The sequence below is a fragment of the Acanthamoeba castellanii genome (genome assembly GCF_000313135.1).
Source record: "Acanthamoeba castellanii str. Neff unplaced genomic scaffold scf7180000084454, whole genome shotgun sequence".
Taxonomy (NCBI): Eukaryota; Discosea; order Longamoebia; family Acanthamoebidae; genus Acanthamoeba; species Acanthamoeba castellanii.
This window is the reverse complement of record NW_004457475.1, coordinates 1-27,375: the sequence shown is the minus strand read 5'-3', so window position 1 is coordinate 27,375 and position 27,375 is coordinate 1. Positions and strand designations below refer to the sequence as shown.

Genomic DNA, 27,375 nt, shown 5'->3' with positions numbered 1-27,375 from the left:
CGAGATTCCGTTCGTGCTGAAGACCAAGATGGCCTACCAGACGGCCAAGGGCATGCACTTCCTCCACTCGTCGGGCGTCGTGCACCGCGACCTCAAGTCCATGAACCTGCTCCTCGACTCCAAATGGAACGTCAAGGTGTGCGCTCCCGCTGAACAATAACACACGCACACACACGCACCCACCGTACACACACACACACACACCGCACACGCACACACGCACACACGCATACTGACGTGTGGTGGCACAAAGGTGAGCGATTTCGGGTTGACCAAGTTCAAGGCCAGCCTCAAGAACGACGACGACGCCGGGCAGATCGGCAGCGTGCACTGGAGCGCCCCCGAGATCCTGGCCGAGGCCAACGGCGTCGACTTCATTCTGACCGACGTCTACGCCTTTGGCATCATCCTGTGGGAGCTGCTCACGCGCGACATGCCCTACTACGGCCTCAGCCCGGCCGCCGTGGCCGTGGCCGTGCTGCGCGACGACCTGCGCCCGACCGTGCCCGCCGACACTTCGGTCGCGCTCAACAGCAGCGCGATGACGGGCGCGACGGACTACATCGATCTGATGCGGAACTGCTGGCACAGGGACCCGATCATCAGGCCCACGTTTCTGGAGATCATGACCCGCCTGTCGTCGCTCACCGGCGGCGAGACCGGTACTGCCACCAACACCTCCAAGTCCTCGTCATCGTCGGGCTCGTCGACCCCCGGCACGACTTCGATGACGCAGATGAACACGACCGGGTCGTGGTCGCTGCCGACCCACTCGGTCTCGGGCAGCAACAGCGGCAGCAGCGCGTCGTCGGTCGATCAGAAGACCGGCGCCGTCAAGCCGCCCGATGGTGCCATGGCGATCGTGTTCACCGATGTCACGCGCGCCGCATCGCTGTGGGAGTTTGACTCGGAGGCCATGCTGCGCGCGATGGTGCTCCACAACGAGCTCCTGCGGGCGCTCTTGGTCAAGCACCACGGCTACGAGGTCCGCTTTTCAGGCGGCGGCGGCGGCGGCAAGAATGGCAATGCGGCGGTTGGTGGTGGCAACAGCGGCGAGGGCTCGTTTTGCGTGGCGTTCGGCGACGCGGCGCGCGCGGTGGAGTGGTGCATGGAGGCGCAGCAGGCGCTACTGGGCGTGGAGTGGCCCGAGGCGCTGGTGGCCCACCCGGGCGCGGCGGAAGAGTGGGGCGACGTGGACGATCGGCTCATCTTCAAGGGCCTCCGGGTGCGCATGGGCGTCCACTTCGGCGAGCCGCGGCGGCTGCGCGACGCCGTGACCCGGCGGGTGGAGTACCACGGCTCGGTAGTCAACATCGCGGCCCACCTCACCACCATCACCCACGGCGGCCAGGTACGCACACGCACCACCGCACGCACACGCTGCTGTGTCGAAACTAAACGTGTTTTGTTTTGTTTTGTTTTGTTTTTGTAGGTGCTGGTGACGCGCGAGGTGTACGAAAAGTTGAGGGGCTCCGAGCTGGCGCAGGAGCCGAGGCGGTTCATCAAGCTAGGCCGATTCGAGGCCGCCCCTTCCCCCGCTGGTGCGCTTGTCGCCCCCCGCGTGTCGTGTGTGTCGTGCGATCTGCTCATGAGTGGTGAACGCAGGCGTGACCGTCTATGAGCTCAAGATCCGCAGCCTCGAGGCCCGATTCTTCGGCGGCGTCGCACCGGCCAGCGAAGGCACCCGGAGCACCCAGAGCGGCGGCAAGTCGCACGGCAGCGGCAGCCATAGCGACAGCGACGGCGAGCAGGAGCTGGGCACCATGGTGGGCGAGGGCCTCAAGTACAAGGAGGACACTTTCCTGACGTCGGCCAACCTGTGCCGCTGGGTGATCGACTTCCACGAGGTGCAGCTGGGCAAGCAGGTGGGCATGGGCTCATACGGCGTGGTCTACCGCGGCCGGTGGAAGGGCGTCGAGGTGGCCGTCAAGCGGTTCATCAACCAGAAGCTCGACGAGCGGCGGCTGCTCGAGTTCCGGTCGGAAATGGCCTTCCTCTCCGAGCTCCATCACCCCAACATCGTCCTCTTCATCGGTACATGCACCAACACCGCACACGCACACACCACACGCTCGCACACGCACACGCACACGCACCACCGCACACCACGCACGCATAGGCTCACAATGTTCGGGAATGGATGAATGCAGGAGCGTGCTTGAAGAGGCCCAACATGTGCATCCTGACCGAGTTCATGGCGTCGGGCAGCTTGGCCGACATCCTGGGCAACGCGACGGTCAAGCTCGAGTGGAAGAAGCGGCTCAAGATGCTGCGGAGCGCGGCGGTCGGGGTCAACTACCTCCACTCGCTCGAGCCGTGCATTATCCACCGCGACCTCAAGCCCTCCAACCTCCTGGTACCGTTCATCAAGCCCTTCAATGTGTCGTGTGCGTTGTGTGTCGTGCTGTCGTGCTTGTCGTGTCGTGCGCTAAATTTTATGATCAAATGTGAAATGTAAAGGTGGACGAGAACGGGAGCTTGAAGGTGGCCGACTTCGGACTGGCGCGCATCAAGGAGGACAACATGACGATGACGCGCTGCGGCACGCCCTGCTGGACGGCGCCCGAAGTCATCAAGGGCGAGAAGTACAGCGAGAAGGCCGATGTCTACAGCTTCGGCATAATCATGTGGGAGGTCATCACCCGCAAGCAGCCCTTCGCCGGGCGCAACTTCATGGGCGTGTCGCTGGACGTGCTCGAGGGCCGGCGGCCGCAGATCCCCGGCGACTGCCCCGAGGCCGTGGCCAAGATGGTGAAGAAGTGCTGGCACGAGAAGCCGCACAAGCGGCCGTCCATGGAGGAGCTGGTGACCTTCTTCGACGGCCTGCTTGGTAGCGACCACGCCGACACCCTCGCCTAAAGAGCATCGCAGCTTACGTGTACTTGTAACATATCAATAAATTTGTACCAACATATTAACCGCGTATTTACCTTTCAATGTGTTTGTTTGTGCCAATTAAAAAAACAACCTTTGATGTTTATGTGTATGTTGAACCTTTGATGTTTATGTGTACAAATGTTTGTTAGTCCTGAGGCTGTTAGGCCTTCCTCCGACCGGCGGTGAGGCGCAGCAGAACGTAGGCGAGTGTGTGGAAGAAGCAGTACTGCATGAGCAGGAAGAGGAAGGAGGCCCATAAGCTCCCTTCGTCGTTGTCAAGGTTCAGGTTGTGCAACACTTTCTCACCAGCTGTGTGAACGGAAAGCAAAGAGTGAGTGGCCGAGCTCAAGACAAAGAAAGATAACAGACAAGCCCGGAGGGCCACGTACTCGGTGTGCAGGCTTCCGTGGGGTCGGGGTCGCAGGTGAAGGTGAGGCCCTCAAACTCGTTCCTCGCCACAATGTTGAAGGCATACTTGAACGGCGAGAAGTACTTGATCCTGGTATGCACAATCACACAATCACATGTTTAAACATGTTGTGAGCACATAGGCAGATTGAATGTAATAATAATTTCATATAAATAACGTACCATATGAGCCACTTGGGAATGGAGTCGTCGCTCAGGTAGAAGCCGCCGAGGAGCATGAGAGGAATGAAGAGGATGGGCGAGATGGCCATCGACACGTCCAAGTTCGGCGCGCCGGCGCTGATCGACAGGCCCAGGGCGTGGGCCACCAGCGTCACGGCGATACAGGCGGCGATGAAGATGAAGTACCGGTCGGCCGCCGACTGGTACCCCACCATCCAGTAGGAGATGGTGCCTTGCACGATCGGCACCACAAGGAGGGCGGGGATGTCGGCGAAGACCTTGGCGAGGTAGTAGGCCAGCGTGCTGTAGCAGCCGGTCGAGTGCTCGCGAATGAAGATCACCCGCTCGGCCTGGAACACCACCAGGCAGCCCATCATCGGCCCCATGGACAGCGACATCACCACGAAGAACAGCGAGCCCTGCCTGTCCGCAATGCTCCGCTGGTTGTCCCCAATCTGTTGGTTGTGGCCACCATACAAATGTTTAGTCGCGTGTGTGTGTGCGTGTGTGGTGTGTGTGCACGCGTGTGTGTGGTGTGAGTGGTGTGTGTAGTGTGTGTGGTGTGTGCGTGTGTGCGGTGTGTGGTGTGTGTGTGCACGCGTGTGTGTGTGTCGCGCATGAGGCGAAGGAGTACCTGGAGGTAGAGGAAGCCCACGAGGAAGGCGAGGAACAGGGCCTGGATGAGCCGAGCGGGGACCTGCAGCGGGTCGCGGAGCTGCATGATGCCCGAACGGAGACAGAGCAGGCCCCATCGGTAGAGAAAGTTGGGTCCGCTCGTGACCGGAATCTTCGACACGTCTTCATCACCATCGCGATGGTGGTGCCGCTTCTTCTTCATCATCTTCCTCTTCTTGAGCTTGGTGTCACTGCCGCCGCTGCGCTTGATGCCGTCGGCGTAGGCCCCGCCGTCTTCGGTCAGCTCGGGCAGGTTGTTATCGGCCCGGAAGGCCCTGATCAGATGCTTGAGCCTCTCCTCCCCGTCTTCTTTGCTCGAAATGTAGCTGTCCGCCTTCACCAGGTTCACTACGTGATAAAATAAATAAAAAATGTTAATATTGTTAATAATAAAACAATAAAAAAGATGATAGTTAAAAAGATAATAAAAGATAAAGGCGAGACGTACTGATGAACTCGGCGGGGTTGGTGTACTGGGGGCAGGTGTAGCCGAGCTTGGCGAAGTAGGCCACGACGTCTTTGGTGGGTCCGTTGTAGACCATGTGGCCGTCGGCCAGCAGCATCAGGCGGTCGAACTTGAAGAAGATGTCGGTGCTGGGCTGGTGGATGGTGGTCACGATGGTGCGGCCCATGGCGGCCAGGTGCCGCAGCTTTTCCACCAGCGAATAGGAAGTCGAGGAGTCCAGCCCTGTCCAATGGGAAACGAGGGAATATAAGCTCGAGCGCTGTGGATGGTTTTCGATCGAAAGCAACAAAAAGTGGCCAACAACGAACCAGAGGTGGGCTCGTCGAGGAAGAGGATCGACGGGTCGGTGATCATCTCCATGCCGATGCTCACCCGCTTCCGCTGTCCGCCCGAGATGCCGCGCTGCTCGGCGTTGCCGATCTTGGTCCTCTGGCACTTCTCCAGTCCCAGCTCCTCGATGAGCGCGTCGACCTTGGCCTTCTTGTTGCGCTCGGTCAGGGGCAGCTTGAGCTGCGCCGAGAACCAGAACGTCTCGCGCGGCGTCAGCATCGGGTACATCACGTCGTCCTGTCCACATACACGAGTATATTAACATACAGTGCAGAAAAATATCCACTTTCTATCTGATGAATATGTACGATACCTGCATGACGTAGGAGCTCAGTCGCTGCCACCGGCGGCTGGAAATGTGGTCCTTGGGGAAGTCGTTGACCGTGAGCGAGCCCTTGGTCTTGCCGCCCTGCACGCGGCCGGCCAGTAGGTTGAGCAGCGTCGTCTTGCCCGCTCCTACCCACCAAAACGAAAAAAAAAGAGAAATGAAATGTTAAATATAAACATATATCTTTTGATGAAGTAGTGGTAAAGATGAAGGATGAAGATGGAGGTTGGGGAGGGGGGGGGTACCGGAGGGACCCATAATGGCGGTGACCTCGCCCGGTCGCAGCTCGCCGTGGAGGTCCTTGAGCAGGGTCTTCTTTTGCTTCTTCTGGAAAGGGTTCTTGCCCTTGCGCACCTGGACCGAGTAGAACAGGTTCTTGAAGGCCAGCGTCACCGGAATGAACTTCTTGGCTCCTCGCTTGGCCAGCTCTGACTCTCCATCGACTTCGTCGTCGGTCTCGTGATCACCTTCCGAGTCCCCTTCCTTGTCATACTTCCTCGCCCCTTCCTCGCTGTCATCGCTGGAGCCGAGCTCCAGGTCGCTCCGGCGCTGCATCTCTTGCCCTGCAAGCTCCCGCTCGTCGTCGCTGGCGTTCATCTAGCTTTGTGTGAGTGAGTGTTCGATAACGTGTTGAAGTGGAAAAGTGTAAAGTGGTCTTGCAAGACGGCTTCGCTCGGGGCTGGTGTTATTATGCTGAAGCGCAGTCGAAGAAGAAGAGGAAGTGGTGCCGTGTTGCTGCTGCTCGCCGGAAGAGTCCGCAGTATGATGGTTCCGAAGCCCGGCGGAGAGCGGGACTGCCTAAAGTGCCCTCTGTGCGATTTTTGACCAATCACGTTCCGTCGGCCCCTTTAAACTCTGGCCCAATCAGAAAACTGCCCCACATAAAAAGCCAGTCGACTGCGAGTTGGCAGAACTCCGTGAGCGAATAGGCAACAAAGGTGTGTTAATCCTCTCGCAGAAGGTACAAGGAGGGGCTCGCTCGGGCGACACTCAGTTGGTTTCCCTCAGTTCACTGCGCAGTGGAGCGAAGACAACGCCAGTCAGACACGGCACACAACAACCCAACGCGAGACCGGTGGTACGTACTCTGGCAGATGCGGTGGAGGGTGTCCTCGAGTTCATCAAAGTCCTTCTCCGTCTCGAAGGCCTCGAGGGCGCACACGAGCGCCTCGTGGTCCTGGATGATGAGGTCCTTGAGCGCGCTCTTCTCCTGCGCCGTGATGCGCTGCGCCTTGAAGAGCATCGACACCAGGAGCAATAGCTTGGCCATGCGCGACTGCGGCGGCTTGCCCGACGAGAACACTGTGCGTAGAATAGAACAAACAAAAGTGTTGAGAAATACGCCGCACTCACCACCGCACACAGCGCACACGTGGGTTGCTACCTTGCTTGAGGCTCTGCTCGACGGCCTCGCTGAGCTGCGACGACGAGGTGACAAACGACGTCGCCGGCATGGGCAGGGTGGCGCTGAGCGGCGACGGCCTGTAGGGCGAAGCCGCTGCGGCACGATGCTCGGGCTGCTTGGGCCTGGAGTCGCGCTGAGGCGAGGTGGGGATGCCGTAGGAGTGCGGCGCGGCGGCCGAGGTGATCGGCGACGCGCTGGCGAAGGGCGACGGGATGCCGTACGTCGGCTTGTCGGCCCCACGCACGGGCGAGCCGCCCATCGTCGGGAATCCGTAGTTGTAGGGCGACGGCGGCTGGTGCTGCTGCGGCTCGTGGTGCTGCGTCGACAGCGACGCCAGCGACGTGATCAGCGCCTCGTCCTCCTCGCTCTCCTCCTCGCTCTCGCTCGCGGCCTTCGAGGAGGCAAAGGCAGGCTTCGATGAAGAGGCAGACGCAGCCGGGGTCTTGCCAATGAAGAATCCGCCGCCACCGCTGCTGTGGGGAGAGGCGCCGCCGATGGCGTTGCCAAAGAAGGAGACGGAGGACTGCGTGGCGGCGGGCCGCGCCGCAGCGAAGCCAAACGACGACGACGTCGATCCGAAGCTGGTCTGTTGCGGCTGTGGCTGCGCCTGGGTGACGGAGCCGAACGCCAAAGAAGTCGCCGCTGGCTGGGTGGAGGAAGCAAAGCTGCCCCAGCCGCTGCTGCTCGCTGGCGCGGGCTGCACGCGGACCGCCGCCGGGCTGGCCCGCTTCTTAGGCGTCGACAAGCCGGTGCCGGTGCTGGTGCTCATCCCACTGTGTGCGCTGTAGGCGTCCCTCTCGTAGTTCTCGTCGTCGACTGTCGTGTTGTGTCGTGTGTGCGGCGTGTTAGTGTTGCGAGCCCATACAGCTTTCGGGGTGTGTGTGGGGTTTCGTGTTGGTACCAGGGTGGAAGGAGCCGGTGAGCAGCTGGCGGCCGGGATTGTCGGTGAGCCACGAGAGCGGACCCATGCGGGTGGTGTCGTTCAGCACGGCGTCGATACCCGACACGAAGATGTGCGACACGGGGCCGCGCTTCTCGCCCGGGTTGGCCTTGTTCTTGCGGATGGTCGAGAAGAAGGCGGCCTTGTCCTGGCGGTTGAGCATCGACATGATGCCCATCGTGAACCAGTCCGGACCCCACGGCAGGCTCACTTCGCTGTAGTCGCTCTCCTCCTTCTCAAACGGAGGCGCCTCCGCACCACCCGACTCAGCCCTGCTGCGCCGACCGCACCTCTGCTTGGGCGTGGTGCCATCCTTGGTCGGGCTGGCCTCGGCCTTGGCCTGCGCCTTGGCCGCGTTGCGGTCCATGATGAGCAGCTTGGCGAGACCGTGGACGCTCTTGAGGGTCTTCCTGAAGAGGAACGGGTCCACTCGGCTGCGGTCAAGGCCGGGCACAGCGACGGCGTAACCTCTGAACCACGCGTGCGTGCGCACATCAGAAACAGAGAACATTCGCTTCGCGCGCGCGGGGTTGAGTGAGCGGCGAGGTGTGAGGTGCGTACCGCTTGGCGTATTTCTGGAGGCGAGACTCGTAGGTGAGCGAACGCCGCGAGAGGTCCACCAGATTGTAGCGATAGTTGATCGATCGGCGAGCTCGCGGGAGAGCCCACACGCGCTGCCCGTCTGACGTTCAAAATGAGGGAAGAGAAGGTGAGACAGTGTTGGGAGGGTGAGGAGAAGAGAGTGTGTCTCAGGTACCGAAGCCGACGGTGCATGAGTCGATGTCGAAGCCCATGAGGACCTCGGCGGGGCTCTTGTAGAGGCGCATGATGATCTGGATGTGGCGGTAGGGGTAGGAGTTGATGATGGTGATGGCGTTCTTGGTACGGATGATGTCGCCCTTGCCGTTGGTGTTGCGCTGCACAGTGTCGAAGATGTGGCGCAGCTGTTCGCGCGCTCGATGCTCGTCGGTGGCGTAGAGGAACATGTCGACATCGTTACCCTTGTGCACGTTGGGGTAGTCGGGGTCGAGGCACGACAGCACACTGCCGCCGGCGATGAAGATGCCCTCCCAGTTCAGCCCCTCGAACTGGCCCTGCGTGAAGTCCTGCCAGTTCTTGGCCCACCTGAGGGTTGTGATCGCGAGTCCGATTTCAGCCACTATATAAACAACAACCAACAACTAAATAAAAAGGAAAATAGATAACGGGCACGTACTGCTGCTCATCGACGACTGAGTACTGGCCGGCGAGCGAGGCGAGGTTGGGCCGCTTCTGGCCGAGAATCTTGGGAATGGTCCTCTCCTCTGCGGACTCGGTGGCGAACTTGAAGGTGTCCCTGTTGTTGAAGACGTCCACCAGGTTGAGGTAGATGTCGGACAGAGTCGAGTTGTGCCTATCCTGCGCGAACAGCTGGCGGTAGTGGTCCTCCTGCTTCTTCATCGCGCTCTGCTCCGGCCTGTGGGTGGTGGAGGGTGGTGGGGTGAAGGCGCAGTGCACAATCGAAAGGGTTCGCTTTCAAGTCAGTCGCCTTGTCACATAAACGAATGAGGGCAGAGCGCAGCGTACGTGATGAGGTCCTCATAGTCGGTGTAAAGGCTGCCCACGGCGGTGTTGTCGTCGTTGGTAACCTGCTCTTCCGGCTCGTCCCACGCCGGCTGGGGCATCGGCCATCCGAAGGCCCGCGGCGCCTTGCCCCCGGGCGACTTGCGGCAGGACGTCATGGCGGCCGGCTTCTTCACCTTTTTGGCGGCCGGCTTCTTGGCGGGCATCTTCTTCCTCGGGGCCTTCGTCCCAGTCGACTTTCTCGCCGTTGTCTTCGTCAACTTCATCCGGGGCATTTCGTCGCCTTCGCTCAGCTCCTCTTCCTCTTCTTCTTCATCGGAGAAGGCCTTTTTTGATGCCTTGACGGCCTTCTTCGGCTTGCCAGTCATGGCCTTCTTGGCGGGCATCTTCTTCTTCGTGGCGGTTTTCTTTGCCCTGGGCATTTCGTCATCGTCATCGTCTTCACTGCCCTCGTCGTCATCCATCTTGGCCGCAGCAGCCTTCTTCGCCGGAGCCTTCTTGGCTACCTTCATTGGAATACTGAATCCGCGCAGGGAGAGCACCAGGTGCAGTGTGCTATCGTGGGTGATGTGGTAGTCCGCAAAAGTCCTGTTGTCGTCCAGCTGCCTGCCCGCAAAGATCAACCTCTGCGCGCGAAAGAAGACCAATCAGTCCTGACGTCTCACTCGCATGACCATCCCGCCGCCGCCGCCGCCGCCGCCGCCACCACCACCACTGTACAGGGATGAAGGGCACGGCACCTGCTGCTCGGGCGGGACTCCTTCCTTGTCGCGTATCATAGACTTGGCATTGCCGACGGTGTCCGAGGGAAGAAGCTGCAGTGTAATCGTCTTGCCCGTGAGTGTCCTCACGTAGACGGTGATGTGGTCACCAACTGTTGGTTGCTGCTTCGCGACGTGGACCGTAGACCCCTGGGAGATATGGCAGGACGCCAGGGTGCGGTCGGGGTCGTTAAGGACCTGGCCGGCGAATACGAGTTTCTGTATCGCGTCACAGCCCAGCCAAGTACGATTGTCAAATGGTCGTTAGAAAAATGGGTACACCGGCTTCCCAACAAATGAAGCGGGAGAGGGGAAGGTGGAGTACCTGTTCGTCGACAGGAATTTGCATCCTGGTCTCGATCAAATCGCGGAGACGGCGCAAGGTGAGGCTCGAGGGGACAGGCACGACCAGGCTGGTGTTGGTCGTGCCGTTCTGGAGGGTGATGTTGATCGACGCAGCAGGAACGGCCGAGCCACCAAAGCCGAAGCTCGATGCAGCGGGTGCGGTCGAACTGCCAAAGCTGAAGCCGCTGGACGCGGGGGCAGCAGAGGTCGAACCGCCAAAGCTGAAGCCGGATGACGCCGCGGGCGCGGCCGAGCTGCCAAAGCTGAAGCCGCCGGTGGTCGTTGCGGGGGCAGCAGAGGTCGAACCACCAAAGCCGAAGCTCGAGGCGGCGGGGGTTGCACCAAAGCCGAAGCTCGACGACGCAGCGGGCGCGGTCGAGCTGCCAAAGCTGAAGCCGCTGGTGGTCGCTGCGGGAGCAGCAGAGGCCGAACCACCAAAGCCGAAGCTCGACGACGCAGCGGGCGCGGTCGAGCTGCCAAAGCTGAAGCCGCCGGTGGTCGTCGAGAGAGCAGCGGAGGGGGTCACGGAGGCCGAGCCCGGTTTCGAGTAGGCAGGGTCGCTGGTGGTGAGCCTGAACTCGACGAGGTACTCCATCTGCTGCTGTTCGATGTTGTAGACCACGTATTCGTCGTCGGTGAAGGCCGACGGCCGGCCGTGACGCGAGCTCACGCCCTGCACCGAGTTGTAGCCCTCCGGGGCCTCAGCTGATTGGAGAGAATTGAAATAAATTGAGACCAAGCATTAGTCTCGCTGTAAGGCCGTGTTTTGAGGAGGGGCACGGGGGTAGTGTACTGAGGCCGGGGGTGACGGCGTAGACCTCGTGGATGTTGCCGAGCGCGACCCTGTTCAAGAGCATGAAGCGCGTGCCCTGCGCACCGGCCGACGTGTACTTGGCCGACGTGCACGACTCGCCACCAAAGTACAGACCAGCGCCCAGCAGGCCGTAATCTGCAAAGATGACGGTGGGGGGGAATGGTGACAGTAAGCAGAGCAAAAAGGAGACAGAGCGCCAGGCCTCGAGGCGTACCAGTTCGCTTGCCGCCGAGGGCGGTGACGGACTTGGGCATGAGCATGCCACGCGAGAGAAGACCCACCCAGTTGGAGATCTTGCTGCCGTGGAAGAGCAGCTTCTGGTTGTGCAGCTGCGAGGTGAAGCGCGATGTCTCGGCCTCGCGCTTGATGCCGTAGACGTTGAGGACTTCGATCTCGCGCGACTTGACCTGGTTATCGAGCACGTGGTCCCGGATCGTTCGGAAGTTGCCGTCATCCGGTTCGACATACGACACCTGGCACCGCAGAGCCTTGTACTTGTTGTCCACCTCGGCACTGTTGTGATCGGTTACGTGAATCAGATTTGGGTGAGTAAGTCCAGCAGTAAGATTCCTCGAGCGAACGAGCGAGAGCGAACGAGAGAGAGTCCTCAGAGACACGCAAAGTGTTTGTCAACATTGTGCGATGACTTCAGGATTAGCATAGGATTGATTTATCATCAACGGACTAGCTCTCTCGAAGAAGAAGAGGAAAAGGGAACGGGGGTGAGGGTGGTAGTAGTACCTGTGAAGCACGCCACCGCCGGCAGAGTTGACTTGCACCATGTCCTTCATGAGCTGGAGCAGTTCGCGCTTCTGGTCGAAGGCCTCGGGCGTCTTGAGGACGGCGGCCATGACGGCCATCTTGGAGCGGCCGATCGGGTGCGGGATCACGGTGTAGAAGTCGCTCGAGAGCCGCTCGGCCGACGCCTGGTCGAGCTTGTTGGTCTCGTACAGGGTCTGCAGCTCGTCGAGAATGGCCTCGCCCTTCTCCACCTGCGCGAGCGTCAACACGCCCAGCGGCGTCTCGATACCGCGCGACGTGATCTTGGCCGACACCGTGGCCGTCAGCCTGCTCGTGGCCTCCGAGTAGATGTAGTTGATGAGCGACTGCACCATCGGGTGAAGAGATGACGACAGGCCCGACGACGACGACGACGAAGCTTCAGCCTCCTCCTCCTCTGCGGCGGAAGGAGCGGGCTCGGCGTGTCTGGCGCGGGCCTTGTCGGAGCCGATGTTGCCCGAGGCCATGTCGACCTTGCGATAGCCCTTCTTGCCGGTCTTCTCCTCGATGATCGACTCGTAGCCGGCCTCGGTCTGCTCGAGGTTGGCGTAGTGGCGCGTCTCCTTGCGGCCCGAGTTGGGGTCGTTCTCCAGATCGTCCGTGCGGCCGTAGTGCGTGAACAGCCGGTGGTACTTCTTGCCACTACGCACCAAGAAAGAAGGAACAGAGGACGCGTCAGCGAACGATAACGATGGTGGCGACGATGTCCAGACACAAAGTCGTACTTCTCCTCAGCCACGTGCTGCTCGATCGAGTAGTACTTGTTGTGATTCGACATCACGTCGGTCCACTGGAGGATGTCGCTCCGGGTGATCTCAAAGTCGTCCGGATAGTAGGGCTCGCCCTTCGTGCCATGAGTCCAGGCCTTGACCTTGACGACTGTGCACCGTGTACCGAACAACACGTCAGGTTATGGGTGGATTGACGCTGTGTCTCGCGTGTACTACAGCTGAGAGGGCGTACACTTGGCCTTCCACCATCCCTTGGGCCGGGCAGGAGCGCTGGCGCTACCGCTCGACTGACGCACTGCGTAGAGGGTGGTCATCGATCAGCTTCATTGACCTATGTACACGTGGTGGAAGAGAGCAAAGGCAGCGTACGCGAGGAGTCGCTTTCGGCCAGAATGTACGGCCGCTCGTCGGCCTTGTGGCCCTGCTGGACGCTGTCGTGGATGAAGTTGTCGTTGACGATGAAGACGTTGGTCTTACGCAGTGCGCTGATCACCTTCTGCGTCTTGTTCTCCACCTCCTGTGCGGTCGTCACCAAGTGGGTGGTCTGAACACAAAACACAACACAGAGTTGATTGAGGCTCACATTGCGGATCGAAATCGGCGTACAAAGCCGCTACGTGCAAATCGAATAGGAATAGGCGAAATTTTGAACGCATAGCGGCAAGAAAATCAAGATTGGCGAATGGTGCACCTTGGGCGAAACGATGGAGCTGGACTCGCCACCATTGGCCTGAACAATCTTCTTCAGCTCGGTCTCGTTCACCCCCGAGAAACTGAAGAGGAGCCCACTGAATGGTCGCTGCATTTTGTTCGTCTGTACACCACAGTTCGAACGAAAGCAATCAGCAAGGCTAGCCACAGTAATCAATGCCTCTGTACTTGTTGCTACGCCTTAATGTACGCCAAATTATCGTGAGATCAAGGATGTTGTGTCCATTCCCGCATTTTACCTTGTGTACGAGGCGATGTACAGGAAACCCTTCGGCGCCAAGCAGGAAGGGGGTAGGTGGGCAAGAAGTTGCAGGTAGCGGGCCGGGCAAACAAACAGATCTGTTTGTGTTGTTTTGCCTGCGTACAAACCTCTGTGCCGCCAAAATTGTGTGTGCAGCGAAAATAAAGAGTTATTTGTAATTTCATTTCGAAGAAGAATTTTGTTTATTGCGCTGGCACCCCATTGGGTCCGGCCTTTATGTCGACGTATAAGGGGATCTCACATGCGTCTTCAACTCTGGTACTTTTCTTTTGGTGTCGGCTTCACTCAAAAGTCTTGTCCACCTCTGGAAGGCAGAGGAGACACACGGCCCGCTTGTCCTTCCAGCCGGGCAGCGGGTACTTCCGCTTGGTCACACATTTTTTACAAACCGACGCCTTGCATCGCGGGCACACCTTGTGCTGGAGATGATGAAGGTAGTTTGTGAGCCATTCCTCTTTACTACTGCGAGTGTGGAGGTGGTAGTACGAACCTGGCTTTTGAAGAGCGATGCCCGTACGGACTCCTTGCAGACGGTGCACTCGCGCTGTGCCTGAAGACGCCCCACCTGATCGCCGCCTGTGTCTGCTACCGCACCAGGTTCGCCATCCACCTCCACAAAGATGCCTGGGAGAGTAACACAAGACGAAGAGATCGGCACAGGTAGAATGGTGAGGACGACGCACGCCACGCCACGACACGAATGAGTGCAGTGGAAGCGTGCGCACCTCTTTCGATGAGCTCCTCCTTCGTCTTCCGCTTCTTGAAGAAGACCAAGAGCAGCTCTGATGCGGATTTTCTGCGCTGCGGCCAATCTGTTGTTGAAGGACCAAAAGGCGCCGGCGCGTCAGCCACTGCACCTTTCAAGAGGTGTGGTGTGTGGGACTCATGGCGTACCATGCGGCTGGGCAGAAGCGGACGAGGAAGCAATGGAACTTGTGCTGCCCATGAGAGCTCCTCGCCGGCCCATCAGCGGAGCGAACGAGCCCGACTTGGTCCGCGGATGTGCCGGCGTGAAGACGCTCGCCGACGAGGCTGGGGTCGGCGGGGTCGCAGGCGGTGCGCCGAGCGGGCGTTGGGGCATCGGGCTGCCTGGCTGGCGCTCTCGGGAAGGCGCACTAAGCCTTGCGGCTATGGGCGAGCCCTCGCTGGGCGAGCCCGACGGGGAGGACTCCAACGATGGCAGAGGCGAGTCGAAATGCTGGGTCTGCCCCGCTGCGACGTTAGCCTGTAGCTTTGCTGCTTCGGTAGTGTCCTGCAGGGTGGGTTGGCCAGCCAGGCCTGACGGGGACTCGGCTGCGCCTGGCTGCCGTCCGCGCAAGTTCACGGTGCTTCTCGGAGAAGCGTTCTTGGAGAAGCTGACCCTCTTCGGCAGGTTGGCCGAGCTGAACAGGTCGTTGCTCACCATCTTTGCCATCGGCACGACCGGCGTCGGTCGAGCGCCCCCGAGCGACTGGTGCAACGCCGCCACGCGAGCCTCCGTCGACGGCAGCGCAAAACTAGGGCAGCGCACGCATTCCCGTATTTGATCAATCTCGGCGAACGAGAGGGATGATAGGTATGGCGGGGAAGCAACGTACGTGAAGTGGGAGGCGGAGCGGCTCAGGTCGTCCGGCGCCTCGCGACTCGCTTTGCGGCGCAGGACGGTGCCGGTGTCCTGCTTGGGCACGAGCAGAGTCTTCATGTCCTGCGCACTGTGCCGGCGGAGGACCTTGAGCACGGACGACTCCTCCTCGGACACCATGCCCGTCTTCACGGGCTCGTCCTGGCCCAGCGGCTTCTTGAGCGACTCTCGCAGGTTCGCCATCGCCACCGCACCTGGAGCCCTGGCCCTAGGCACGACCGCCACCCGCGGCTCCGCACCACCTGGGCTTCCAGCCGCTCCTCCCTCCGGTCGCGTCACCGGCGCCTTGCGCAGTGTCACCCTTCACGCGCCGCACGTGTTACGTCAGCACAACCCGAGCTGGCGATGGACGCCAGCGCACACATGAGCGGGGGAGGCGTACTGGGTTGGGTCAAAGGCAAAGCCAGGCGCCCCCAGAGGCACGAGCCGAATGCGTTTCGGCTCCTCAACGCCCGGCTCGCTGGTCTTCTGCTCCTTCGGGGTGGCGCCGGCAACTGCGACTGCGACTGGCGCAGGTGGCGTGGCTGCTCGTTCTACGTGGCCTACTGCCGGCTTGGCCGCAGACGGCGCTGGCGCCGGTGGTTCTTCGGCCTCAGTCGAAATCAAGCAGGCGGCCTCGTTCCTGGTGATGGACTTAGTCTTCTTGTGATGGCCGCGCGAGGGCGTTCGCCGACGGATGGTGGGCGAGTTGGGCGCCGGCTTGCCCAATTGCAACTGTGCACACGCCCGCAGCCAGGCAGAACCTTAGGCTAAGCGCACACAGGCCTTCAAACGCACTCATAACCGACGCACAAGGCCGCAACCACGTACGTGCGAAAGAGGAGCCGATTCGACGGGTCTCAGCTTGGCCAGGTGACGACTGCTCCACAGCGGCTGCACTCAGAGTGCGGGGAGGATTGGTAAATAGGGAGACCTCTCGCTGGCTGGCCCTGGGCAGATATAAACGAACCTTGAACGCTTTGCGTGCAAGGCACCCGCGCCACCGGGCTTGAATGCGCACCGCCGCTGCTCTCCGCTTGGCGTGCATTCGCCGCACACACCACCCGCGCCACACGCGCTCAATAAGCACAGCAGCCGCTTCCCTCCGCTGCCTCTCTTTTTCTTCCTCTTCCTGCCTCCTTCGCTCTTTCTCTTCTTCTTCAATCCTCTTCCACTCCTCCTCAGCTTCTTCTTTTTCGTCTTCGTCTTCGTCTTCGCTCCTTCGCTCTTCGGTTGTCTCGTGTTCGTCACGCTCTTCTCTCTTTTCCTCTTTCTCTTCCTCGCATCGCCTGCTCACCTGCTTCGGCTCTTCTACTGCCGGGCCGGCTTCTTCCGCTGTCGCTACTTCTTCGTGCTTTCGCTCCAGGTCCTCGACCTCGGCCTCGGCCTCACCTCTTGTGTCCGTTGTCGGCCCCTCTGGCTCTTCTTTCTCCTCTTCTCCGCCAACTTCTTCTTTTTGTACACTCGCGCAATCCTGGGCTGCTTCGTCTTCGTCTTCTCTCCTCGTTCGCTCTTCAATCGTCACTATCTCTACACCCTTCGTCTCTTCCGCCACTTTTTCGTCTCCTCCTCCTTCTTCGTGGTGGCCACCGATCTCACCTGGCTTCTGCTCAAGAAGGTGATCGTCGTTTCCCTCCGCCTTCGCCGCATCGTCCGCTCGATTTTTCTCGTCTACTCCTTCCAACAAGCTGTCGGCACGCTGCTCCTCGAGAAGATGTGGCCGGTGGCCCCCATCCCCCTGCTGCTGCTGTTCCGCTACCGCATCGACCACCGCCTCCACTTCCTCCCCGTCCATCTAAGCCTCTCACCCTTCCTGTGTGTGTGTTAAGAATAATGCAACACGACTTGTTCGTTGCGGCTGCAGATGTTGTGTGTTTGTTTGCAAGCCTTGAACTTGGGTTGGGTGCGTGGGCAACGTACCTAGGTGCTGGCCCCCAGCGCGCCCGTTGCGATGACTCTCGAAAATGGTAGAATCCCTAAATAGGGAAGGAACTTGATGTGTGAAGCGTTGTGTTGTATTTACCTTTTCTTGTGCAGCTGCTTACCTCTCTCTGCTTCCATTTTGCCCTCTCGTCTCGGCGTTTGCGTTCTCTTCTCGTGAGAGTGCGTCTTCCACTTACCCCGTCTTCCTTTGTACCTTACGTGTATGCTTGCTTGGCCTCCCCTCGTCGTCTCGACCGTGTTGATGACTGTCTTCGATCCAGCTGCGTCGCTTCTGCTCATGGTCGTCGCCATTCTCCTCGCTTTGGTTGGGTCCACTTCACTTCCTGCCGTTCTTGCCGTCGAACATGTGCATGGCGTCCTCGTTCTTGTAGGTCCACCCGTACCAGAACAGGTCCTTGTGCGAATACACCTTGTTCGTAAACGAACGCCCCTGTTGATGATGATGATGGCGATGATGATGACGATGACGATGGTGGTCAGTGCGAGGTGCTGGGAGAACATTTCCTCACAACTCGAGGGTCGTACCTCGCTGTCCTCCTCTAGCAGTTCGTCGAACTTGTCGAAGTTGGACACGTCCTCGGGGTGATCGATCTGCGAAAGAAGTGGCAGTAGTAGTGAAGAAGAAGAGGTTGTGAGCAGGTCAGCAGGCCAACAACCATGAATTGAGGAGGTACCCTGGGAACGAATGGGGCCGCGTGAAGGCTTCTCAGCGCGTCCCAATCCACGCCATCAAAGAACGGATGCTGCTTGATCTGTTCCACCTTCAGACGTTTGGACTGTTCGCAACAGAGACTGCAGCATCGTAGAGCAAACACCGGGAATCAGTTTAAGCCAACGCTGCAATGCAACTAGGTGGTGGTGGGTGGTGGTGGTGGTGCGCGTCGTACTTGATGATGAGGTCCTGAGCTTCGTCGCTGAGATCGACCTCCTCGGGGAACTGGAGGGTATCCTCCCAGTTCATGATCTTACGATAGGTGTCCGACGGAGTGTCCGAACAGAAGGGCGGGTAGCCGCAGAGCATCTCGAACATGATGACGCCCACGGACCACCAGTCGCACTCCTGGCCGTAGCTCTGAAGGAACACTTCGGGCGCGATGTAATCTGGCGTGCCCACCATCGAAGAGATCTACAGGCATTGCATGGGGGGGGGAAGTCAGCCCAATAATCTACAAGCCAGGCCTACGCAGAGGGAAAGAGCAGGATGTACGCATCCGCCTCGCCTCTTCTCTTTCCACGTGTTCATCTTCTCCCTCCGTGACTTGCGCAGGGTGTCGGTCTTCTTGAGTTCAGTCGTTTCGCCAATGAGCCTGCAGCCAACGAATTAACAAACTACTGAGTCGCATGTACGACCGTGTAGCCGATCGGAAAGAGGGTTGCAGGTGCCCCACCTGTTGTAGAGCGACTTGAATCGCGTTGTCTGCAGACCCGTGCAGAGACCAAAGTCGCTCAGCTTGATGTGTCCGTTGTTGTCCAGCAGGAGGTTGTCGGGCTTGATGTCCCGGTGGATGTACCCCATCTTGTGGATCGACTCAATGGCCAGCACGGTCTCGGCAATGTAGAATCTGTGTGAGAAGAGAGGCAAAAGGGCGCGTTTAGAAGCGAAACTGTCGTCGAACCCAAGAGCGAGGCGGACGTGCTTGGTCTGCTCCTCGGTGAAGGTGTCAAACTTCATGAGGATGGTCATCATGTCGCCGCCGGGAACGTACTCCATGATCAAGTACAGGTAGTCCATGTCCTGGTCATGGCACAGCGCGTCAGAAAAGCCAACACGAGCTGTATACTTGGGTGTAGCACAGCCAGTACCTGGAACGAATAGTGCAGGGCAACGACCCACGGGTTGCGAATGTCGACGAGAGCGTCCCGTTCGGCGCGCACATGCTTGACCTGACCAAACAAGATCGTGATGGCGAGACGGTGTAAGCGCGCTTGCAACTGCGAACGGGCAAAGGCCTGGAAAGAAAACGCTGGGAAGCAGTCGAACCTGCTCCTTCTCGATCATCTCCGATTTCTTGAGCTTCTTCATGGCGAACAGGTAGTCGGTGCCCTTCATCTTGACCAAACGAACCTGTTACGGCGCCATAACGAACGTAGTGAGGATGACCGATTGGATCAAGCAGAAAACAGCAAAGCGTAGACTCTAGCAGGTACCTCTCCAAAGGCGCCACGACCGATGACAGCCACCGTGTGGAAAGCTTGCGGCGAGAGGCGAAGGCGGCGCATCCTGGTTATTGGAAAGCGGGAGGAAAAGAAGAAGAAGAAGGATGAAACCAAGCACCTCAACAGGTATGTGATGGCCAGGCACAAGCTCGGTACCTGATAAAGCCGCGCTCGAGCTTTTGCCTCTTCTTCACCTTCTTCGCGTCGGGCAAGCCCGCTTGCACCATCTCCTGATCGAGCGCCTTGCGCCTGTGTGTACCGAACGACATGCGCATGTGAGCCGTGGGCTCTGCAGAGCGAGGGCAAGGGGTGGGGCAGAGCTGAGCTGAGCTGCGTACCTGTCGTTGCGGTCCTTGAGCGAACGAAAGAAGTTGGTGTAGAACTGTTCTATAGTGAACTTGGCCATGACAACCTGCGCCCGCGACACCAACAGCGAGTTGAGGACGGCCCGAAGGAGAAGGAGAAGGAGAAGGAGAAGGTACGTACCTTCTCGACCGTCTTTTTGGAGTACCCGCTCGAGGTAAGCGCCTCCATAGTGTAATCAATCGAATCTGCATCCTCTACGAACTGCTCCCCACCTTCCACAAGCGCCTCCATCCTGCGCCTTTCCTTCGTTAGCCTCTAGATCTCTTCCATTCGTAGACCCCCATCTTGTCTCGTGCGCTGGAACAACATCTTGAATTCGAAAAACCAGGGAGATCGCACCTTCTCTTTGAATCTATGTAATCGCAAGGATCTATGTCAAAAAGCAGAGGTCTGAGTCTCTGCGTGCAAGGCGAGAGTGGGTTCTTGGATGAGAACAACACGAGTCTCTCGGCTTATTCTCTGTGGCCAGGTTCGCTTTCCATTTCGGGAATTATTCGACAATTTTCTTTACTTTTCTTTGTTTTTCTCATTTTTACTGCATCGGAAGCAAGCAAATCTGCCAGCTATCAAAGATGAAGGCCATGCAGCTGTCCATCCAGCGCGCTCGCATTGTACCGGCAACAACGGTTCCGCTCTTCTCATCAGTCGAGCAACACTTGCTCCTGCACCGGAAGCGGAAGTTGCACTCAACTTCGGCAGCACTACACGGGGGTGGCAAGTGCGAACACAAGCCTACAACCTCGGGCGCCATCCCTTGGACCTTCACACCTCACGACGAAGATGCCACGACAAAGGCACCTCCAGTGAGAGCTGAGAAGCCCTTTTCTTTCACGCCGCCCCACCCTGCTTCTACGTCTGAGGCCGGCAGCGCAGACACTGCAGCCACCGCGGGCCAATTCGAGCGGCAGGGACCGGCACCAGCCAAGCAGGGTGGCATCAGTTCGCTCGACTACTGCATCACCCAGAGCAAGTGCGTTCTCACCGGTACACGTCTCGAGAGAATGCAACTTTTCCTCACCATGTGACCGCTCTGTCGGTGTGGCAACAGGAAGCTGGACTATGAGCACTACCTGTGCGGCATGTACTTGCCTAAGGAAGCGCGTGCCCCCTACTCTGTCCTGCGGTACGCCACAACGTTCCGCCTCCCACCCATTCCCTTTCTCATGCTGACCCACTCATCTCACATAAACAGAGCATTCAACATCGAGACGGCAATTATCAAGGACATCGCAAAGCAGGTAAGCGTCACGATACTTGCACAAACACACACCACCACCACCACACAGGCAACAGGCAAGGCACTTACGCTGTCACTGCGTAGGCACCGCTTGGATTGATGAGGATTCAGTTCTGGCGGGACTTGGTGGACAAATCGTTCAAGGTGCCGTATCACAGTGATCTCGCGCCATTCAACACCTGCGGTGGTCAGTCTATCTTACACACGACCGCTGACGCGGCAATCGCAGGGTAACCCGCCTGAACACCCTGTTGCCATCCAGATCGCTGCCATGGTGCCGCGCTACAAGTGGACGCGCACCTGGTTTACTCGCATCTTGAACAAACGGGTACGGCGTAGCGCAATGCAATGCCGAGATGTGGTGCCCGCACCTGGTGCAACTCACTCATTCGCCTTGTGCTGCTGGCCAGGCGGAAGATATTGAAGGGCGGCCTATGCCCACGCTAGCTGCGCTGGAAAACTTCACCGAAGACACCGCCTCGTCCCTGCTCTATCTCACCTTGGAATCCTTGCGCATTCGCAACATGGACGCCGACCACGCCGCTTCCCACATCGGTATCGTTTTTGCGATCGCATCCGCGTTTGCATCGTTGGACGTTATGTGCTGTGTGTGTCCTTACTTTGTTGTGCGCTTGCGTCTGTCCAGGCAAGGCCGTCGGCATCTCCTTCTTGCTGCGCGGTACGCCGTACCACCTACAGCAGCGACAGACCTATCTGCCAATGGACCTGCTAGCCAAGGTATACCCACCTGCCGGCGATTGTGGATTGTGTATTTGGTGTGACGTCGGGTTTGACTTATAACTTCATTTCCGTGTCCTATGTTTTCTGTCTTGCGCGTTGTATGTGGGGCTTTGTGCAGCATGGCGTATCGGAAGAGGCAATATATCAGGGCAACCTCGAGCACGCTCAAAATCTACCCGAGGTTGTTTATGAGGTAATCACACCGCTAAAGCCCTCGTCACAGCGGCCCGTCATCAGCTTATCTAAGTGACTTGGCGCGATTCCTCACCACAACCACACCACATCAACCCTGGTACCAGGTCGCATCTGCCGCGCACGCCCATCTCAAGCACGCACGAGAGCTCAAATCAACCGTGCCCAAGGTTCGTCGCTCACGCAAAAGAGTCAGGTCAGCAACCGAGCTAACATCAACATCAACGTCAACTTCAACTTCTCCTCTAGGAGGCGTATTCGGCTTTGTATTCCTCGTTCATTGCCGAAGACTACCTCAACAAGCTGGAGAAGGCCAAGTTCAACGTCTTTGACCCTGGTACGCACCTTCAACGTTGTTGGAGTGACACTCCACGTTCGTCTGACTGTCACCCACCTCACGCATGCATGCAGCGCTCCGTCCGACGCCGCAGGGGTCTCTCGGTCTGCAGGCCAAGCTCCTATACAACCACTACGTGGGCCACAAGTACTGACCAGGTCATAATACAAATAAAAATATAATTTATCTTTTTTCAGATCTTTAAATTATTTTGTATGTTATTTGCGTGCCGAAACCACATGCTCTTCCAATCTCAATTCTTGAGATTGCAACGTTGAAAAGAGGATTGGAAGGTGAGAGGCCGAGGGAGTGGTGATTCGGGGAGCATGGATATCGAATTAGGGAAAATGAAGAAGATAGATGCACCATCTCCACCATCAGCCCGCCAAGACATGGCAGATTCGATTTCCCCGCACCGAGAGCAATTAGAGCAACGTGGCGCGGATCCATCGAACCCCTATCCTTGGCTCAAGAAAACTATCCGGCCCAAATGGGCTGATACGGACAAGCCATCGCCACAGATCTCCAAGACACGGCGCGTGCGATCGAGTCTCTTCCATTCGTTTCCCATCCTCTCGTACTTGAAGGTGCTCATCCTGTGCATCCCGCCCTGCTACTGGCCCTGTGGGTGGCCCCGGCACCGTAATCGCAAGAGGCGATTGCGCGGCGGCGTGGACTACCTCGACTACGAGGAGAGTACGCACGAGAAGAAGGGCAACAAGACCGCCGCCAAGCGCTTCATCATCGACAACGATCGACGGGGCTTTGCTGAGATGCAGTACATGCCTGGTACCCTCGCCTACGATGTGCCATGTCATGTGTCGTGTGTGTCGTGTCGTGTCGTGTCGTGTCGTGTCGTGTGTGCGGTCGCTAACACGCGCCGGGCCACAGAGGCGAGGAATGGCGTCATCCGCTTGATCTATCTCACCACCATCAACGCGCTGGACTGCGGCAAACTGCCCTACACGCGCTCACAGCAAGGTGCGTGCCGTTACGCACCCACACGTGCACACACCGCACACACTAACGTCGATCATCGAACGCTGCGTGTGTGTGTGTTGTGTGTTGTGTGTGTGCAGACGTGTTCGAGATCAGCTCAAAGGCCGATTGGTGGACCATGCTCTGCTTGAACCTGGCCATGGTGTTCGTGCCCCTCCTGGGCCTGTGCTCCATGTTCTCGGCCCTCGTGTTCATTCAAAGCCTCAACTCTGGTACTTCTCCCCCCTCCGCGCGCCTTCTTTCGTTTGCGGCGATCAAGCTTCGCTCTTTAATTCTTTCTCTCTTTCGTTCTTTCGTTCCTCTACTCGAATTGCCGTTGTGATCGCAGACTCGGTTGTGCTGCTGCCCGCGGGCTTGTCAGCGCTCTGCGCCTTTATATCGGGCATCCTGGGCGTCGTGTCCACAGGTCCATCTCCAGCCACACACACACACACACACACACGCACGCACACACTGCTGTGTCACTAACTTGAGGTGTTTTCATGTGCGCGCGCGTGCAGGAACGAATCCTCACTTTGCCTCCGTGGCGGCTAACGAAAAGCAGAACGTGCTCGCCGAACTCGAGACCGACTTCGCCACCCTGGCCATTGATTTGCTTGAAATGTACGCGTTTTCTTCATCGTCTCTCTTTCTTCAGAGTCTTTCCCCCTCACTTTTTGTCCACACCGTGTCGTGTCGTCGTGTCATGCGCGTGCGTATGCGTGTCGTGTCATGTCGTGCGTGCCGTGCGTGCCGTGTGCGATGCAGGTACGACTCGCAGGACCGAGCCACTCGCGACTTTGCGCGGCGGATAGCCCGCGGGTTGAAGATCGGCGTCGTGCAGGGTCTCCTGGCCAAGCAAACCGAGTGGAGCATCACCGAGCCTCTCAGGTTAATCTCTTTTGCCCCCCGACCCAGCTCAATGCGCATGTTGTACTGATGTACGTCCGCGTCTGCTGGGTGTCGTGTTGTGTGTCGTGTGTGTCGTGTGTGTCGTGTGTCCGGGCAGGGAGGCCAAGCGCTTTATTCTGCACAAGAACGTGTGCTTCCATTCGACGATCATCCGCACCTACCTCACCAAAGACCACCGCCACGAGATGAAGCGCCGAAAAGCCCTCTCCAAGGCCGAGAACTATTTCAAGAAACTCAACATCCCCATCCGTACGCCAACTCTCTGTGTGCGTGTGCGTGTGCGTGTGCGTGTGCGTGTGCGTGTGCGATGATCAGTGGGTCGTGCTGATGTATCTACACCCACGTTCGTACAGCGGACGATGATTGTATGTCGAGCGAGTACGGCACGCTGGACATGCCCACGGACACGGACACTGCGACGGAGCTCGACGACATCGACGACCAAAGCGTAGAGACGGGAGCCGGGTCCAACCTCAGCAGCATGGAGCAAAGCAATCCCAGCACCCAGCTGGGCCAACGATCCCTTGGTAACCAACCACTTCCCTCGCCATGACGCCCCTGTCTTTCTTGTTGTGTCTCACCGACACGACACGACCAACGACACGACACGACCAACGACACGACACGACACGACACAGGAGCTAGATCTATTGTTGGATCAACAACCGGACTTGACCTGGTCTAGAGTGAGAGGCTTGGCCTGCCATGTGTGCCAATGTACATTCATCCGAAGGCTCCACAACTCCCACAATCACATTCTCCTCTTTTCCTGTGTGCACACAGCTTTGGTGTTTTGGTCCCGAGAAGATCTTGGGCAACCTCAGGGATGGACGATCGACCGATTGGTGGCGATAGAAGAGGCCAAGGTACAACGTCAGTATCTTGTTTTGTTACCAACAATACTTTTAGAATGTGTGGAATTCTGTTATGGCCATGACGTCAGCTGCCCCCTTGCAGCTCAGTTTTTTACCAAGAAATGAAGAGCGGCGGGGAAAAGCGTTTTGGCCTTCGACTTCCGCCCATGGATGAACTGCCCGGAGAGATGGTCGTGGCGGTGCTGGGTTGGGTTGAAGTACTCGACCTGGTGGCCTCCCACCAGGTGTGTCGCAGGTGGCGGCACCTGTTGTCCGCCTCGGGCGGCGGCGGGCTGTGGCGTCGCAGCTATCTCCGCACCTGGCCACCTCCCCTGTCCTCCGCGGCCCACCATGCCGTCATCGCCACCGCCGCGCAGCCCATCGACTGGCGCGCCCTGTCTCTTCAGCGCATCGGCCTCCAACGCCACTGTACGCTGCTCCCCCCCCCGGGGGGGGGTCTCGTCTTCATTCTCCGACAGTTGGCTCACGTCGTGTTCGTTCTTTGTGCGGCCGCGGTGACACAGCGGACCAGCAAGCGAGGATGGCGGAAGTGGCGGCACTCCTGCGCTCTGCCGCGACTCTGGCGGTGCCGGCCCCGCTCGGCGCCGAGCCCGAGGAGGCCTCGGAGGAGCCCAATCATGGCACCACAGGCCGCCGAAAAGAAGAAGAAGCGAAAGGTGATGGAAAGCGAAAGCGACGATGACAAGAGCGCTCAGGCCGCGCTCCAGTCAGCACACCAGCGCCACATTGCGGACGTGCAGGGGCCTGTGGAGAAGGCGCAGCAAGTGCTGGCGTACCTCAACCGCGTCGCCGGCCTCCGACAGCGCGCCCATCAGCTGCTTCACTCATTCGGGTGCGACTCCTTCGTCATTTCTGGATTGATTAGTTGGCTGGTTGGCTGGTTGGCTAGTTGCGTGTCGTGTGTGTCGGTGTCGTGTGCCGTGTGTCGTGTGTCGTGTGTCGTGTGTGCGGTCATTGCTAATTGCTGATCGAGTCCCTCGCGTAGGCCGCAGGGAAAGGCGAACGCCAGTGAGAAAGTGAGCAAGGAGCACCTCTTGACCATGCTCTTCCACGGCAACATGCTCTACGGGAAGATTCACCACAAGTACCTGGTCTCCCCGCCTGCCGGGATGCCGATGCCAACTCACTCTCACTCTCACTCTTTCTCTCGATCTGTGTAGGAAGATTGCTTTGGGCGATGTCATGCACAGCCTGAAGTACGAGGCGTCGATCGTGGTGTACAGCCTCGTGACAGGGCTGCCCCTGCTCATGACCTACAGCTTCTCCTACAACCTGGCCGAGTCAATTGACAAGTTGTCCTGGAAAAGTACTGCTTTGCTTTTGCTTTGCTGGCCTGCGTTTGTGTGCGTGTGTGTCTGTGTCTGTGTGTCATGTGTGTGTGTGTGTGTGTCTGTGTGTCTGTGTGTCTGTGTGTGTCTGTGTCTGTCTCTGTCTCTGTCTCAGTGTGTGTGTGTGTGTCTGTGTCTGTGTGTCTGTGCCTCACGGCGCACATCTTCAGGCCTGGCAGGTGATCAGCTGGAAGGTGTGGTCGAGGAAATGCAGTGTCGCGCCGAGGCCAAGGCCGACTACGCAGCGCTGCAGGTGTTCCTCTTCGGCTGGGAGAACGCTGACACGGTCGACCCGCCAGCGCTGGAGAAGTTCATCGAAGGCGTCTTCGTGCCCACCAACAACTTCTATGTAAATTGTTGGGTGCCACGGCCCAAGTAGAGCATTACATCCTCCGTAATCTGGAATGTTCAACCAAAAGTCATGATGCATGATCCCTGGGGCAAGGAGGAGATAAATGAGCAAACATTCTATTGTGTACACATACACAATAGAATGTCCTGCAGTTTCAAAGCATAATGGGCTTTGATAATAGCATGTATGCTGGGGCAGTTACCACCTTCAGGAGCTTCAAACACTGTGTCTGGAAAAAGGTGCCAGTGGCACCTTTTGTTAAGTAAAATCTGTACAAGTGATATATGTGTATGTGCAGCAAAAGCAGTACTTTTGTGAACATGGTGTGTGAGTGGTTTTGGCAAATTATGTACAGAGAGTGGCAAAACAGGGAAAAATGGTGTAGGTCATGGTAAAAGCAGATGGGGCCAATGAAGAATTTCAAGGCATAAGTGTTAAAAAAGGGCAAATGTATTTTGTTGGAATGAGGAACAGAACAGAGTGGAGGGAAACATTAGCCAATGGACTTCCACACTTTCTGTGGACTGGAAGAGGAGGAGGAGCTGGTCTTGGGTGTGAGAGGGGCAAGGGCAGGATGTGAAGTTAGGCCTTGTAGGAAGGAAGTGATGGCTGTGAGATCTGACTCCTCCAGGAATTTAGAGTGGAAGGTGAGGAGCCAGTTGCTGAGAGAGGAGATGTTGCCCTCTGCTATGGGGGTAGAGGAGAGGCAGACAAAGCTGGAGTAAAGGGCAGCACAGAAGGAGAGGTAGTAGGTGGGTGGTAGTTCGCCTATAGTAG

At 58.3% G+C, this 27,375-nt stretch overlaps 9 protein-coding genes across 9 annotated transcripts; 4 read left to right on the top strand and 5 right to left on the bottom strand.

Annotated features, from left to right (window-relative positions):
- Positions 1 to 28: 28 nt before the first annotated feature.
- Positions 29 to 2,859, top strand: ACA1_321620 (serine/threonine protein kinase; the record flags this gene model as incomplete). The annotated part of the gene is made up of 6 exons (XM_004340337.1): positions 29 to 136; positions 254 to 1,351; positions 1,433 to 1,541; positions 1,606 to 2,034; positions 2,151 to 2,356; positions 2,461 to 2,859. 6 exons carry the CDS (start codon positions 29 to 31, stop codon positions 2,857 to 2,859), a joined length of 2,349 nt encoding a protein of 782 aa, XP_004340385.1.
- Positions 2,860 to 3,037: 178 nt separating this feature from the next.
- ACA1_321610 (ABC2 type transporter superfamily protein) lies at positions 3,038 to 5,864 on the bottom strand (the record flags this gene model as incomplete). The annotated part of the gene is made up of 8 exons (XM_004340336.1): positions 3,038 to 3,186; positions 3,267 to 3,376; positions 3,469 to 3,923; positions 4,103 to 4,491; positions 4,592 to 4,831; positions 4,918 to 5,176; positions 5,253 to 5,395; positions 5,513 to 5,864. 8 exons carry the CDS (start codon positions 5,862 to 5,864, stop codon positions 3,038 to 3,040), a joined length of 2,097 nt encoding a protein of 698 aa, XP_004340384.1.
- Positions 5,865 to 6,271: 407 nt separating this feature from the next.
- On the bottom strand, positions 6,272 to 13,411 carry ACA1_321600 (Poly(ADPribose) polymerase catalytic domain containing protein; the record flags this gene model as incomplete). Its single annotated transcript, XM_004340335.1, is given in 18 exon segments — positions 6,272 to 6,279; positions 6,354 to 6,569; positions 6,652 to 7,318; positions 7,382 to 7,488; positions 7,637 to 7,884; positions 7,903 to 8,046; positions 8,174 to 8,294; positions 8,370 to 8,737; positions 8,829 to 9,068; positions 9,179 to 9,801; positions 9,841 to 10,155; positions 10,262 to 10,986; positions 11,075 to 11,230; positions 11,310 to 11,608; positions 11,837 to 12,517; positions 12,601 to 12,754; positions 12,976 to 13,123; positions 13,298 to 13,411. 18 exon segments carry the CDS (start codon positions 13,409 to 13,411, stop codon positions 6,272 to 6,274), a joined length of 5,334 nt encoding a protein of 1,777 aa, XP_004340383.1.
- Positions 13,412 to 13,860: 449 nt separating this feature from the next.
- Positions 13,861 to 16,227, bottom strand: ACA1_321590 (IQ calmodulin-binding motif domain containing protein; the record flags this gene model as incomplete). Its single annotated transcript, XM_004340334.1, is given in 11 exon segments — positions 13,861 to 13,998; positions 14,070 to 14,155; positions 14,174 to 14,203; positions 14,305 to 14,391; positions 14,474 to 14,668; positions 14,696 to 15,075; positions 15,157 to 15,394; positions 15,440 to 15,501; positions 15,583 to 15,914; positions 16,011 to 16,073; positions 16,150 to 16,227. The coding sequence occupies 11 exon segments, from the start codon at positions 16,225 to 16,227 to the stop codon at positions 13,861 to 13,863; spliced, it is 1,689 nt and encodes a 562-aa protein (XP_004340382.1).
- Positions 16,228 to 17,439: 1,212 nt separating this feature from the next.
- On the bottom strand, positions 17,440 to 19,877 carry ACA1_321580 (protein serine/threonine kinase; the record flags this gene model as incomplete). Its single annotated transcript, XM_004340333.1, has 13 exons — positions 17,440 to 17,553; positions 17,649 to 17,714; positions 17,798 to 17,915; positions 18,011 to 18,249; positions 18,331 to 18,430; positions 18,512 to 18,685; positions 18,740 to 18,858; positions 18,927 to 19,055; positions 19,105 to 19,188; positions 19,272 to 19,344; positions 19,437 to 19,529; positions 19,619 to 19,692; positions 19,767 to 19,877. The coding sequence occupies 13 exons, from the start codon at positions 19,875 to 19,877 to the stop codon at positions 17,440 to 17,442; spliced, it is 1,494 nt and encodes a 497-aa protein (XP_004340381.1).
- Positions 19,878 to 20,218: 341 nt separating this feature from the next.
- Positions 20,219 to 22,307, top strand: ACA1_321570 (phytoene synthase family protein, putative; the record flags this gene model as incomplete). The annotated part of the gene is made up of 12 exons (XM_004340332.1): positions 20,219 to 20,364; positions 20,515 to 20,616; positions 20,695 to 20,769; positions 20,839 to 20,884; positions 20,968 to 21,027; positions 21,113 to 21,211; positions 21,294 to 21,438; positions 21,530 to 21,621; positions 21,743 to 21,817; positions 21,924 to 21,986; positions 22,066 to 22,140; positions 22,248 to 22,307. The coding sequence occupies 12 exons, from the start codon at positions 20,219 to 20,221 to the stop codon at positions 22,305 to 22,307; spliced, it is 1,038 nt and encodes a 345-aa protein (XP_004340380.1).
- Positions 22,308 to 22,500: 193 nt separating this feature from the next.
- ACA1_321560 (uncharacterized protein) lies at positions 22,501 to 24,596 on the top strand (the record flags this gene model as incomplete). The annotated part of the gene is made up of 8 exons (XM_004340331.1): positions 22,501 to 22,942; positions 23,045 to 23,134; positions 23,233 to 23,364; positions 23,481 to 23,558; positions 23,653 to 23,755; positions 23,900 to 24,022; positions 24,141 to 24,292; positions 24,397 to 24,596. The coding sequence occupies 8 exons, from the start codon at positions 22,501 to 22,503 to the stop codon at positions 24,594 to 24,596; spliced, it is 1,320 nt and encodes a 439-aa protein (XP_004340379.1).
- A 273-nt stretch (positions 24,597 to 24,869) lies between these two features.
- On the top strand, positions 24,870 to 26,625 carry ACA1_321550 (Fbox domain containing protein; the record flags this gene model as incomplete). Its single annotated transcript, XM_004340330.1, is given in 7 exon segments — positions 24,870 to 24,909; positions 25,006 to 25,294; positions 25,305 to 25,326; positions 25,422 to 25,750; positions 25,904 to 26,002; positions 26,079 to 26,224; positions 26,426 to 26,625. The coding sequence occupies 7 exon segments, from the start codon at positions 24,870 to 24,872 to the stop codon at positions 26,623 to 26,625; spliced, it is 1,125 nt and encodes a 374-aa protein (XP_004340378.1).
- A 466-nt stretch (positions 26,626 to 27,091) lies between these two features.
- Positions 27,092 to 27,313, bottom strand: ACA1_321540 (uncharacterized protein; the record flags this gene model as incomplete). Its single annotated transcript, XM_004340329.2, has 1 exon — positions 27,092 to 27,313. A coding segment is annotated over one exon (222 nt), but the record flags the coding sequence as incomplete, so codon positions are not given.
- Between the last annotated feature and the right edge of the window lie 62 nt (positions 27,314 to 27,375).